The sequence below is a fragment of the Tursiops truncatus genome, chromosome 1, assembly GCF_011762595.2.
Source record: "Tursiops truncatus isolate mTurTru1 chromosome 1, mTurTru1.mat.Y, whole genome shotgun sequence".
NCBI classification, from domain to species: domain Eukaryota; kingdom Metazoa; phylum Chordata; class Mammalia; order Artiodactyla; family Delphinidae; genus Tursiops; species Tursiops truncatus.
In genome coordinates this window covers 76894352-76910076 of record NC_047034.1, presented here as the reverse complement: position 1 = coordinate 76910076, position 15725 = coordinate 76894352, and the positions used below count along the sequence as shown (strand labels likewise).

General features: G+C 37.2%; 1 protein-coding gene across 2 annotated transcripts in view; it reads right to left on the bottom strand.

The window, feature by feature from the left end:
• RNF115 (ring finger protein 115) overlaps positions 1 to 15725 on the bottom strand; it is a 60437-nt gene that overhangs the window by 12972 nt on the left and 31740 nt on the right. For both annotated transcript variants that reach the window (XM_019919214.3, XM_073808608.1), the window contains one exon: positions 15384 to 15595. In XM_019919214.3, coding sequence (XP_019774773.1) covers positions 15384 to 15595 — 212 coding nt within the window. The remainder of the gene's footprint in view (positions 1 to 15383; positions 15596 to 15725) is intronic.

The following is a 15725-nucleotide window of genomic DNA, read 5'->3' as shown; positions in this document are numbered from 1 at the left end:
CTCCCTGCTTGCTAGTACAGATATACCTCAGAGATATCACAGGTTTGGTTCCAGACCACTGCAATAAACAAATTTTTTGGTTTCCCAGTGCATATAAAAGTTATGTTTACACTATACTGTAGTCTACTAAGTGTGCAATAGCATTATGTCTAAAACATTGTACATAACCTTAATTTAAAAATACTTTATTGCTAAAAATGCTAACCATCATCTGAACCTTCAGCAAGTTGCAGTAGTAACATCAAAGATCACTGATCACAGCTCACCATAACAAATACAATGAAAAAGTTTAAAATATTACAAGAATCATGAAAATGTGACACAGAGACATGAAGTGAGCAAATGCAGTTGGAAAAATGGCACCGACAGACTTTCTAGACGCAGGGTTGTCACAAACCTTCAATTTGTAAAAAACGCACTATCTGCTAGGTGCGATAAAGTGAAGTGCAATAAAATGGGGTATGCTGTACATCAGCCCTCTGTATCCACGGGTTCTGCATCTACGAACTTAACCAACCAAAGACTGAAAATATTGGGGGGGGAAAAATCTCCAGAAAGTTCCAAAAAGCAGAACTTAAATTTGCCATGCACCACCAACTATTTATATAGCATTTACATTGTATTTATAACTATTTACATAGCATTGTATTAAGTGTTACAAGTATTCTAAAGATGATTTAAAGTATACAGGAGGATGTACATAGGTTGTTTGCAAACACTACACCATTTTATATCAGGGGTAAGAATCCTCAGATTTTGGTATCCGCGGGGGTGGGGGTGGGGGGTCCTGAAACCAATGCTCCCGATGGATACTGAGGGATGACTAATTAGAAGAACAGTTTATCACATGCTTGAACTAACCAATAAGTAAATGGTAATAATCAAGTTTGAGAGAGAGCCTAGTTCCTTGAAGCTCTAAAGCTGACCCTATACAAATACTTGGAATTGCCAGGGACATCTCAATGGATCAGCTGCTGATTTCCCCTTTATCGGCTGCTTACCCTCTGGAAACGAGATGTTGGTTCCACCTCAGCAGTGACAGAGAGAGACCACTCAGGGTGACCCCAGTAAGTGTATGAGCTGTTGTTAGGAGATTATCTTCACTTGATACATACAGTATTTACGCTGAATTTTTTTTTAAACAAAAACTTTTTCTTGTTAAAGTACTAGGTAGCTAAAAGGGGTAGGGGAAGAGGTGTATGTATCTAATTTTAGCAACCCACAGAAGAGAAAAATCAATCCACAGGGTCTGGAGGGGTATGCTAAGACCAGATAAGAGTATTCACGTAGTCTCCAAAGCTGTAATCTCTCTAGGTTTTCCTCCTAGCTCCCTTCTCAGACTCCTCTACTTATTCCTCCTATCTTCCAAACTTCTAATCAATGAGGGCCCAGAGCTCAATTCTCTGAGCTCTTCTATTTTCTATCTTGACTCTTTTGGCAATTTCATCCAGGTTTATAATTTTAAGTATCATAAAGAGGCAACAACTTCCAGATTTTATCTCTAGCCAAGACCTCTGCCTACTCAACATCACCACTTGAATGTGTAGTAAGCACCTCAACCCTGTTATGTCCAAAACTGAACTCTTAGATCTTCTCCCCCAAACCTGTTCCCCCTAGTATCCCACATTTCAGCTGATGGTGCCTCCACTTTTCGAGTTGTTCAGACCAAAAACCTTTTTGTCATCCTTAACTCTTCTTTCTGTTATACCTCATATCCAATCTGCCAGCAAATCCTATCATGCCCATTATCAAACTTTATCTAGAATCCAACCATTTTTTTGCACTAACCCTCATCCAAGCCGCTAGTATCTCTAACTTAGATTAATGCAATAGCCTCTTAAATAGTTTCTCTGCTTCTGTCTTTGCCCCTGTGCCTCTTGTACACACACATAGCCCTGGCCATTCTATTATCAACATAGCAGTTAGAATGATCATTTTAAGACATAAGTTAGACCATGTCATTCTTCCGCCCTAAACTTCCTACTGGATTTCCACTGCACTCAGAATAAAAGCCTGTATAACAGGCTACCAGTCTCTACATGATCTCATACTCAGCTTCCCAGCCCCAGCCCCAACAACTGCTCTGTGACCTCATCTCCTACTATTCCCCTCTCTTACTCTGCTCCACACTAGACGCTCCTGTTGGCACATTCTTGGCTCATCCCCTCACTTCCTTTATGTCTATTCAAAAACCTTCTCAACAAGGCCTTTGCTGACTATACTTTTTGAAACATCACTTCTCCCACACTCCCTAACTCCCTTCCCTGCCTTTTTTTCCCCAAAGCATTTACTACTGCTTAACATTCTATCGATTTAATTTATTTTGCTTGTCTGTAATCCCCCATTACTACGTAAATTCCACAAGGGCAATCATTTTTTACTGTTTTGTTCACTACTGTATGCCCAATATCCTGAATAGCACCTGGCATAGTAATACACAAATGTTTACTGAATGACTTAAGAGACCCCAAGATGGGGTCCAATCAGATGGACATTGAAAGACATATATAATCTATTAAGATAAAAAAAGGAGATTATAAAATAGGTATAGTATGATTCCATTTCAATTATATAGATGTAGATATCTCATATATATATGGGAAAAGGTCTACATAATTATGTATCAAGGTATAATAACTGTGGCTATTTCTGGGTAATGCTTTTTTAATCCATGCCAAAAAACAAAACAAACCCATTACTTTTAAATAGCAACAAAAAAAGTTAACAACCGAAAAGAAGTCATTTCTCAAAATCTGAGTTGTGATCAGTGGTCAGAAAATGTTAAGTCCCAGAACCTAGGGTTAAATTCAGGAAAACATATTCTTAAGGAAGGAAACCTTAAATGTTAAGAGTACCACACTGATGGGCTTCCCTGGTGGCACAGTAGTTGAGAGTCTGCCTGGCGATGCAGGGGACACAGGTTCATGCCCCGGTCCAGAAGGATCCCACATGCCACAGAGCGGCTAGGCCCGTGAGCCATGGCCGCTGAGCCTGCATGTCCGGAGCCTGTACTCCACAACGAGAGAGGCCACAACAGTGAGAGGCTCGCATACCGCCAAAAACAAACAAACAAAAAAAAGAGTACCATACTGAAACAAAAGATAGGTTTTAATGTAATAAGTGCAAACTAAAGGGTGGTAATCTCTATGAAGCCAGGAAAATACGAATGTATTAGTGTTGATCTAATACAAAGCAAAGGAACAAATGAAAAACATAAATACTTTTCTATCCTAAAAAAAAAATCATTAAGATGAAATATGAGGACTTCCCTGGTGGTGCAGTGGTTAAGAATCCACCTGCCAATGCAGGGGACACGAGTTCGAGCCCTGGTCCAGGAAGATCCCACATGCCGTGGAGTAACTAAGCCCATGTGCCACAACTACTGAGCTTGAGCTCTAGAGCCCATGAGCCACAACCATTGAGCCCACGTGCCACAACTATTGAAGCCCGCGCACCTAGAGCCCATGCTCTGCAACAAGACAAGCCACCACAATGAGAAGCCTGCGTACCACAACGAAGAGTAGCCCCTGCTTGCCACAACTAAAGAAAGCCTGCACACAGCAATGAAGACCCAATGCAATCAAAGATAAAATTAATTTTTTAAAAAAAGATGAAATATGAATAATTCCTTAGGCTTATCACAATCCAAATGAAATTTCTCCAAAAGACTATGCAATTTCCTTTGCTGACTCTATACACACCAAGCAACCATCTGATTGCTTTTGATTTCTTGATATCTAGGAAATTCAAAGACATTATTAAGCTAATAAGCAGCAATGAGTTTTCCAGTCACTGAAGTAGAATTCCCCGAGTTGTAAATTAATAAATTACTCTTCTGGCACAGGTCAGATAATTATTTAAGGTTAGATAAGATGACCTGATTACACCCAGATAGACTATCATTTGAAAGCTGCAGATTAGAGGACTTTAGGCACACTCAATAAATATTTGCAGAATGGATGAACAATTGAAGACTTACCCTTCTTTATATGAGCAAAAAAGGCTTCACTCATGTCAATGAAAAAGCCAAAGAAAATACATCTCATTTCAGGAGAGCTCCTTAAATTTGTGTGAGGAGCACATTAATAATAACAATTAATAATTAATAATAATAACTAATAACAATAATAATTAACAGTTAATAATAACAAAGGCTAATCTCTGACATCTGATTTCTTAAATGACAAAGTACTCTGTCTACAGTAAAATGGGTGGAATGATCAGAAGGCTGAGATGTAGCCCATGGAAACCACTAGCTGAGAACCGACGAGCAGGATAAAAAGTTATACTACTTCTCAAATCAACAGGACAAACTGTTATCAGGAAGAAGCCAAGCCAGGATTTAATCAATTAAAAAACCCTATAAAATGCGAAATTGTAAAGTGTTTTCAAAACACTGGGTGACATTATAATGACAACTACTGCAAAGTAATAACAATCATGCAGAACAATCTGAGTAGACCTGCTAATCAGGCAGAGTAGTAATATGCCCCAAAGATGTGTTGTGTTCCATTTACACTTACGTGAAAGAAAAGAGAAAATAAACTAAATTTAAAACTTCCCAAGTTCTACTTACTGACACACTAGTATGTGTCTCTTGGAAGAAAAATTTCTGAGAAAGTTAGGAAAATGCTTAATTCTTTTTTTTTTTAATTGGGAAGACTATAAGATACTGTTAAAATTTTTCAATTATTTTGAAACATTCATAATCCCACCAAATACAAATATCATCATTTTTGCCATATCCTGGCTCCAATATTTAACTGGCTTCATACCCTTAGGCAATTTACCTAACCTCTCTGTGCCTCAGTTTCTACTGTAGAACAGAGATATTCACAGTAACTTCTCCAGAGAGTTATAGTGAAGATTAAATAAATACCTGAAAAGCACTTAGACTAGTACCTGGTACAAACTCTTAGCTATTATAACTACTAATTCATATGTTCCATACATACCTCTTAGCAACATGATTACAATTAATCATTCATTCAACACAAGTATATACAATGTCCACTATAAAACAGACACTACCTAGAAGCTGGGAATACAAAAACAAACGAAATTCCACCCTAGACCATTAACCCTAGAAGTAACTGAAAAGGTTGTAACAGATCTGGTCCCCCAAAAGATTCTAGGTCCAGATGAAATTACAGGTAACTTTTACCAAACCTTTAAGGAATAGATAATTCCTTATTTAAACTATTCCCAAGCCTAAGAACAAAGCAAGATTTCCCAGTTCATTTTATCAAACTAATACAACCGTGATACCCAAACTTGATAAAGATAACACAAGAAAATTACCAGCTCCCTTATGAATCAATGCAAAAATCCTAAAAAAGATTAGGAAGAAATCAACTCCAATAGTGTATTAAAAGATTAACACTCCTTGACAAAGTAGTTTTTATTCGAAGACTGTTGAATTCAAACTGTTGGTTCAACGTGATAAAATCAATTAGTTAATATAATGCATTAATTGTTTAAAGAAGAAAAACTATAAGGGTCATTTTCATAGGACTGCAAAGGTCATTTGATAAAATCACTAGTCATCCTCAATTAAAAGCTCATAATAAATTAGGAATAAAATAAACCTTTCTTAATGTGATAGGAACCATATTAGGAACCAAAAGTGAATATGCTTAATAAAGAAACACTAATTCACTCTCATTTAAGTCAGGAAGAAGATAAAGATGGCTACACTTAGAGAACTTTGTTTTGATAATATAGTTAATGCAACAGATAAGAAAAAATAATGAGGCATAAACATAGGGGAAAAATACAAGCAATATTTGTATCAATCAATTGATACACCTGCTAATCTAGAAACCTTAGAGAACAAAATGAAAAACTATTAGAGCTAATAAGAGAATTCAATTAAGTAGCACGGGGCTGGGTAACAATCTATCTAATAATCAGTTTAAAATTAAGTGAAACCATAAAACTTTACTGAATAACATAAAAAAAGAACCAAACAAATTGAGATATGAGCCATGGGCCTAGATGAGAAGTTTCAATATTATAAAAAGTACCAACTGTCCCCAAATTAATATGAACTTCCAATCAAAATCCCAATGGGATGGGAGAGAGGTCAGAGATTGACAAATTGCATTTAAAATTCATTTGAAAGAGTAAATGTAAGAGAAGCATCCAAAAATTTTTGCAAAGGAACAATAACGAAGTGGACTTTCACTGCTAGCTATCAAATCATACTATAAAATTATAGAAAGTAAATCAGTAAGACATAGGCACAGGAGTACACAAATAAAGATCAGACCATAACAGAGAATCCAGATAGAGATGAATATGAAACTCTATATATAACAAAGGTAACATTTCGAATCAGGTGGATTATTCAATAAATGAGAGGGGACAGACCCTTAACTCAAAAAATACACAAGAATAATACACTCACCACCAGACGTGTGGGCACAAAACACAAGCCAAGCCAGAGATCCTCCCTGGGAGTTGACAGATGCACATATCCTCTGGGATGAATGCTCTAATGTTCTTATAAACTTGGAACTACCATCAGCTACCTTTCATTTTACACAGGAGAGCTATCTAATAATGATGCCAACAAAGAGAGAGACAGATGAAGATAACATACTGATTGACCACCTAGATCCATCTAAGAACATCTAATTTACATCCGTGGTTCTTAATATTGTCCCTACACAGCAACCTAGGAATCCAAGGAGATGGTTTTGCTAGTTACAGTAAATAGGGTAGTACCATTTGTATTTAGTAGCAAGGAAAGAGCAGTGCTAGTCACCCTGCAAAGAAATGGGAGGAAAGCCAGGACCAAAAAGGAACTGTCCTCCAGCATGCATAATTTTTAAACATCCTGCCTGGACGTTCACTTGGGGAACATCTGTCTATAATTAACTGAGCCTAAACTCAACTCCATTCTACACAAAGTATTTCCAACTTGGTTTTAATAATATACTGAATTAATTAATTTATTTATTTATTTATGGCTGCATTGGGTCTTCGTTGTTGTGCGCGGGCTTTCTCTAGTTGCAGCGAGTGGCGAGCGGTGGCTACTCTTCGTTGCAAATCAAAACTACAATGAAGTATCACCTCACACCAGTCAGAATGGCCATCACCAAAAAATCTACAAACAATAAATGCTGGAGAGGATCTGGAGAAAAGGGAACCCTCTTGCACTGTTAGTGGGAATGTAAATTGATACAGCCACTATGGAGAACAGTATGGAGGTTCCTTAAAAAAATAAAAATAGAACTACCATATGACCCAGCAATCCCACTACTGGGCATATACCCTGAGAAAACCATAATTCAAAAAGAGTCATGTACCACAATGTTCATTGCAGCTCTATTTACAATAGCCAGGACATGGAAGCAACCTAAGTGTCTATCGACAGATGAATGGATAAAGAAGATGCAGCACATATATACAATGGAATATTACTCAGCCATAAAAATGAAACAAAATTGAGTTATTTGTAGTGAGGTGGATGGACCTAGAGTCTGTCATACAGAGTGAAGTGAGTCAGAAAGAGAAAAACAAATACAGTATGCTAACACATATATATGGAATCTAAAAAAAAAAAAAAAAAAAGGTTCTGAAGAACCTAGGGGCAGGACAGGAATAAAGATGCAGACGTAGAGAATGGACTTGAGGACATGGGGAGTGGGAAGGGTAAGCTGGGACGAAGAGAGTGGCATGGACATATACACACTATCAAATGTAAAATAGATAGCTAGTGGGAAGCAGCCGCATAGCACAGGGAGATCAGCTGGGTGCTTTGTGACCACCTAGAGGGGTGGGGTAGGGAGGGTGGGAGGGAGACGCAAAAGGGAGGAGATATGGGGATATATGTATATGTATAGCTGATTCACTTTGTTATAAAGCAGAAACTAACACACTATTGTAAAGCAATTATACTCCAATAAAGATGTTAAAAAAAAATAGACACAGAGGTGATCCAGATACTGAAGTTACCAAAAAAGGGCTTTAAATTAACTATGACTAGTATGTTCAAATAAAGATGGAGAATATCACCAAAGAATCTGAATCCATACAGCAATCAAATTGCAATTTTAGAAATGAAAATCATCATATCTGAAATAAGGAATTCCTTTGATAGGTTTAACAGTAGATCAAAAACAGCAGAAGATAAGACTAATGATACTGAAGGTGGGTCAATAGAAAATACCCAAAATGAAGTACAGAGAAAAAAAGAATTAAAAATACGGAAAGATAGATTCTCATAGACATACAAAAATATATAAATAAGGAGGAGTGTTCAATGCACTATAGTTTATAATGATGAAAAAAGAAAATCTAAAAGCTCTCCAATGTTCATCATTAGGGAATTGTCTAAATTAATTACCAGACATTCATAAGATGGAATTCTATTCATGTGTTTAAATGCGACAGATCTGGCAGGTCTATAAGTAACGACATGGAAAGTTCGACAAAATATCCTGCTATGTGAAGAAAATTAGATAATAAAGATATCTAATTAGATATTGTCCCTACCCCCGTGGAGCAGTGAGAAAAAACTACAACAGGTATAAACGGGTACGTAAATTGGATTTTTTATTTTCCATATAAACACAGCAAAATCCATTTTTACACATCTCTAATGGTTGGCTATTTTCTTCCTAAGTGTGTACTTAGAATGAAAATATAATATCTGACATTTTCTGATCCTACAGCAGGAAGTAGTCTCTACTTAAGTGGAAAAAAAAAAACCAAACAAACAGCTAATGACTATACAGTCAATAATGTTTACACAGATAATACTGTGAAGTTTCTTTTCACAGCACATCTAAATAAGTGTAACAGAAGGACCCTATGGGGCCTTCCTGGGACAGACCCCACCATGTCCTCTGCCTGTCTCTTGTCTCTAGAAAAACTTTAGAATAAAATTAATCAGAGAAATGGGAAAATACAGAAGCAAAGGAAAGCAGTCAAACAAAACCAAACAATAGTTTAGTCGTTAAACAAAGTCAAGGACCTTTAGTTCCTCTTCAAGGGCTACAGATAATATTCTGAGCCATAGCTTTTGAGCTGTTTTGCAGATACTGAAACCCATACCAGGTGGAAGAAGTTAACTACATGATGACCAGACTGTAGCCATGACATAAGCTGCTCCATCTTAACAATTCTGAGAACTGGCCTCAAGGAAATGGGAATAAACCAACCCTGGAACTGAAGATTAACTGTGCTTAAAACAATCATGATGCTGATCAGATCACCACATGACCAACTTCAAGATGACTGTTGGAGCTGACTGTGCTGTTCTGCACATAGGCCCCTCCCTCCACCTATACAGCCCTGAAACTCCCCTTTCAAAGCTCTTGCCCCCTGATCAGAAGCAGGAGAGTTGACCTTTGAACACAAGTCTGCCTTCTCCCCAGGTTGCCAGCCTCCTAAATAAAGCAACCTTTCCCTTCCTACCAACACTGGTCTCTCAAGTACTGGCTTTTGAAAGGCAAGCAGCTGAACCTGAGTTTGGTAACACAGGTAAAAAAAAAAACGTAGGTCCATTTAAAGAAAACATTAAATAATAATAATGATGATGACAGAGAGGAAAAAATTCATCAATACAGTACTTAAATGACTAAAACGCAGAAAACACTGATTTAGAGCCAAAATCACTGAGTTCATGACATCCACAAAAAAGGGGTCAGGGAGGGGTGCCCATGGTTAATATATTTTACAAGCAATAGGATTAAAATCTTCAGAAGATTGCTATAACATCGTTTAATATAAAATAATGAAATAACATGCCACTTATTCTATTAGCTGAAGTAGCTAATAAAATAGCTAATTAGCAGACACTGACAGGCTGACCCCAATCCATTCTCAACAGCCTTCTCCCTTGCCACCTCCTACTACAAAGGACAGAAAAGCTAAATCCATGCTCTCCTAGCTTTCTTTACAGCTGAGTGTGGGGAGCATGTGACAAAGTGCCCAGGGAATAGAATTTTCCAGGCAGGAAGTGAAGAGGTGGAAGTGGAGCAGTGAAAAAGATGTTCCTTTCCTTCAAAATATGGGACAAATAAACTGGTGCTATCCCTTTCCCCTTTCTTCCTGCCTGAAGTCCTAAGGCAGTAAGCATGAGGGAAAGACCAAGAGAATCACAGAGATCCAACCCTAACACGGTTGACACACTGAACTAATTTGCTGTGACCTACCTACAGACTTGTTATGTGTAAGAAAAAAAAAAGCTTGTTTGAGCCATCATTAAATCAGGTTATTTGTTGCTTGCATGTTACTAAGGTAATATGATTATCAGTAAAGGACATGTGAGAAAAGGAAGCTCATGTCTTTCTCCCACTCTTACTATCAGTTAAAGAGACAATGTAGTAGCAGAACAGACCACAATTTCCCATGGTATGAAAAGGCAAAGCAACCAAGGAGAACTGATTCAAGCTAATATCTTCACATTGATATTTTATTAGTCTGGCAAGGAATTTTTGAGCAAAACGTTTTAAAATTTGACCCCTGTCTTCTTTAACTGTACATGGCCCAGCTCAACGGCTCTGTGAGAAGAGTGTATACAGCCTAGTGCCTAAAAAATCCTAGGCATTTGGTAAATGCTAGTCACCTACGTCTCTAGTAGATTGCAGACAGGACATATGGCTGCCTAACCGCATTCATATTGTTTTTAAGCATTCAAACAGTAGAACTGACAAATTAGGGTAAATCTCCCTGTTCTTATTTGACAACTAAAAAAAAAATCTTCTTGAAAGATTTTATTTCCATTAAGGGAAACGCAGCAGAAGCTCCATTTGTCCAACTGGCAAGAAATTATCAGCTAATAATCAGAGAAACACAGGATGATCACTTTACTTAGATGTCCCAACTCTCTTATTAATTTAAGGGCTGTGAACAAGGGCTGCTACCTAAAATGCTTAGATCCAATTTCTCTGGCCAAACTGAGATTATTTGATCATCAAAATGAATAATGATTAAAACAAAATGCATGAGTCTGGGCTAAAATAAGTAGACAGATAAGGTAGGGCAGGGAGAGAGAAAAACTTTATTTTTTTTAACAACAGATTGTCTAATAGCTGTAGAAAGAATCAAAAAAATAGAAAATCATTATTGTATAGCCATTATAGTAATAATTCAGGCAAGAATCATCAATGTAGTCTAATATCATTAGGTAAAAAGCTATTAGAGAACCAGATATTTACTCAATCTCCAAGTATCACCTCAGATTATATATTAATTACAAAAGAGAAAGGGCACCTTTATAAGAAAAATTTGGCAGGCACTGCCTTAACCAAATGGTCAAACTTAACATCACCCATGAGTCAAGCTGACATCATGTGCACCCTCTGTTGTGATACACCGAGAAGGATACATCATTTATTTTGTATTCTTGCTCAGATATTTAATCTGAATGAAGAAACAACCAGACAAATCCAAATTAATGGACATCTTGCAAAAACCCCAAAAAACAAAAAACTTGATTTGACTCTTCAAACTAAGGAAGGTCATGTGTGGGTTTTCCAGCTGGCAGCACGAACTAGACCCCCAGCCACAAGCAAGCATTAACCACCAGACATGTAAGCAAATAAGCCTGCAAATTCCAGTCAAGTCTTCAGCTTTAAGTCTTCTAGCTGTGGTCCCAGACATCATACAGCAAAGACAAACTATTTCCCCATACCCTATCCAAACTACGGACCCAAAGAAACGGTGAGAGAGAATACATGATTATTACTGTTTTAAGTCACCAAGTTTTAGAGTAACCTGTTATGCAATAATAGATAACTAACAGAGGCTCTACTAAGGCAGAATCTCAATTTTCCTCAATAATACCTACCTCATAGGGTTACTGGGAACATTAAATGGGCTAATGAATGTCAAGCCTGGCACAGTATGTATTCTTCATGAATGCTACCTAGTATTAAAATAACTTCAATTTGTGTAGTTAGAAGTATGAATAGAAGAATGCATAAGGTGCTTTGGGGAAGCACAAAAGAAGAGCGTTTGATACAGTCCTGGGGGTCATGGGAGGCTTCCTAAATTCAGCGAAGGACTGATTAATTGGGTTAAAAAAGCAGTAGAGGTACTTCTGCCAGAGAAAACAGATTAAGAAAACATATAGAAGCATGAAACAGTATGGCATATGTAGAAAACTACAAGTTTCGTATTAGAATAAAAAAAAAGCAAGAAGTGACCAGAAACAAGGCTACAGAAGTCGGGAGAGTTCAAAACCTCTATAAAGAGGGCCTTGTATATGAAGTTATAGACCCCATGACAACGGATTTTAAGGCAGGAAGTGATACAGATCTGAACACTGAGGCACATAATCCTGCAAGGGTAATATGGGAGTAAATTTAAGAATGATAAAGCTTTGAAGGAGGCTAATGCAATAGTGCAGGCAAACAAGAAAAGATGTAGATATGAACTAGGGGGAAAATGGCTGGACAAAATGGGAGTTGAGAAATAGGAAAAAAAATCAGAAAGACTTAATGTTTGATTGGATGTGTATATGAGCTGGATGAGACAAAGAAAAGATTCTAGATTAATGCCTAGGTAGAGAGTGGTACTTCCAATCAAAATCAGAAATAAAGAAAAAGGATCAGGTCTGGAAGAAAAGAGTTTGGTTTCCATTTTTGTGAGTTTGTAGTACCTATGGAACATCCAAATAGAAATGTCTAACAAGAGGTTATACATTCAAATCTTAAATTAGGGAGAAAAGTCAAAAAGAAATATAGATTTGGGAGTGTTTGTATACAGGTAATTATTAGAACTGTGAGAGAACCTAATAATGGCCAGAAAACGCTTACAGAGCAGTATTCTCAACCAGAGACAATTTTGCTCCCCCAGGGGAACATCTGGCAATATCTGGAGACATTTTTGGTTGTCATAACTTTGGGGGAGGGGGGGTTGGTTACTGCATGTAGTAGGTAGAGGCCAGGGATGCTGCTAAACATCCTACAACATACAGGAGAGCCCTACAGAACAAAATTATCCAGCCAAAATGTCAACAGTCCCAAAGTTAAGAAACCTTGTTGAAGGGTAAGAAGAAAACCAAAATGAAGGAAACACCTTAGGAAAACAAATATACAGAAATACTATCCACAAGAAGGAGAAGTCAGAAAATAGGTAAGTCAAGAAAATATACTATCATGGAAGTCACAGAAGTAGAGAATTTCTAGAGGGAAGAAAAAGACCAAAAATGTTGAATTCAGTGAATTGGACCCATGCGATAAAAATTTTAAAGTATCCACTGGGTATGTAACCAGAATAGAAGGTCACCAGGGATTTTAGTGAAAAAAAGGCCAGACTATAGGAGCAGAAGCATAATAAGAGATGAGAAAGTACATAAAATAAACATAGGCTCCCCTTAAGAAATCTTATTCAAAGGGGAAGGAAATAAGATTAGGCAGTAACTAAAGCAGTGGTTCTCAACGCTGGCTACAATCAGAATAACCGAAGGAGCTTTTAAAAATTACAAATGCTTGGACCTCACCCAGAATAATTAAATCAGAATCCCTGGGGGTATGGCCCAGGTATCTGTATTCTAAAAAATATCCTCAGTGACACTAATGTATAGCCAAAATTGAAAACCACAGAGCTAAAGGAGGAGGGAGAGGTATAAGGGGACGGGGCAGGGAGCAGTAAAGGGGGAAAAGAGAACAGGGAGAAGAAAATGAATGAAACAAAATCCCAAAAGAAATAGGTACATGGGCTGATGGAGTTGCTTTGAAAAAAAGAAAGGATACCTCATCTCAGGAGACTGGAAGGAAAAATAAATACTGATGTCAAAGAAATTGGGAACAGGGATTTGGGGAGTTCATGCCTAAAGTCCTAATTTTTATAATGAAGAATACAAATAAGCTGCTGAGAATCATCTACTAGATAGGAAATTCAGAGACTGAAATGTAGTGATCGTTCAAAATATTTGCAGAGGGAAATGCAAATTAAAAGCACTGACAGTTTAATGGAGATTAAATGCCCTTTACCAGCTGCAGGGGCACCAGTGGGCACATTTATATGATTTTCCTCCAGCAGTACTTATCCATTGCCAAGTAAAGGAGCATGGAAAAGTGGACCACAGCACTGACTGGCAGTTTAGCGGGTGGGAGAAAAAGCACAGGATGTAAAAGTTTAGATGAACTGTAGTTGAGGAGTTCAACAACAGGGTCCAAGCCAGGTAGTAAAGGGAAAGTAATACAGATACAGTTTAAATGGCACAGGAAATGATGGATTTACCTCTGAGCACCATAAGTTATTAAAAGTCTAAGATATCATTGGCTTTTGTCCTAGACAATCCCATTAAATCAGACTTCCCATAGCCTATAATTGTCCTAAGAAAGACTGTCTGCAACTAACTTTGAAATTTACAAAATATAAGACGAACTAATGGACAAATCAATGGATAGATATGTGATAACATAAGTATAGTAAAATATTAATAGTAAAATCTAGGTGTGTGGAGGGGAGGGGAGTGTAGACTCTAGAACAGCAGTGTCCAATAGGACTTTCTGAGATGATGGAAATGTTTATAACCTGTGCTGTGAAATATGGTGTCTACTCGATATCTGTGGCTACTGAGCACTTGAAAAGTGGTGAGTGTGACTGAGGAATTTTGAGTCTTTTGAACTTTTAATTAATTTAAATTGATATAACCGCATGTGGCTAGCAGCTGCTATCTCAGTGCAGCACAAGATGCATATATCCCTGGGTTCAAGTCCTAGATTCACCATTGATCCAAGTTACCTTACTTCTCTGAGTCTTTGTTTATTCTTATATAAAATGAGAATAGCAACAATACCTACCATTTTATATGGATTAAATGAGATAAGAGAAAAAGCATGAAGCACAATCCTATGCATACAGCAAACACTTAGAAAAATCAGTGTTTATTATTCCTACTAAAAGGGATCCATGAGATCAAGTAGCACCATCTGTTTTGCTTACCATTATATCCCCAGTATCCAGTACAAGTGTCCCAGCATAAAAGACACTCAATAAATATTTGTTGCATGAATGTTTTGCAGAAGACTATATCATTATTAAATTTCATATTAAGTCCATTGCCCTAATCTATTGAGGTCTTTTTGAATCCTAATGTCATCCAATATATCTGCTATCCCTTTCAGTATCTTCTGAAGTTTTGACAAACATATCACTGATATATTAATCTGAAATATTAATAAAAATATTAACCAGAGACCTATATCATTAGTTTTATCATCCGTCAGTTTATCATCAGTAAATTATACTAGTTGAGTATAGACACTCAATTTAGCTTCATTTTCATTCTGTATATATATCCCCATCTTGTCCACAAAGGTAATAAGTATGAAAACCTTATAAAGATTAGGTTATGTCAATATGTCCTTCATTGAAACTACCCTTTAAAAGAACTTAAATAACAACTTTGCACTCACCTTTCAAAAGCAGGGGATCTATCAGGACGAGTACTTCCTCGAGATCTGTATCTTTGAGTCACTGACAGCCGTGGCGGCCGACTTGGTCCCCAGAAGTCAGTGTGAGTTTGGTGACCCCTCTCATTGGCTCTATTATCTTGGTCCAGTAGACTGCTACTTAGAAAGGGTCTAAAATCTTGGAAAAACATCGTGGGGTCCAAATGGTCCCAGAACTAGTAAAAACCAGAAATAAAGCACATGTTACTGGTTTTAAGAAAAGGAGAAAGAGGAAACAGGAAGAAGAAATACTGAAAAAAGAGAGGATTAACTTTTAACACTTCAAAATTCAGCAGTTCCGAATTA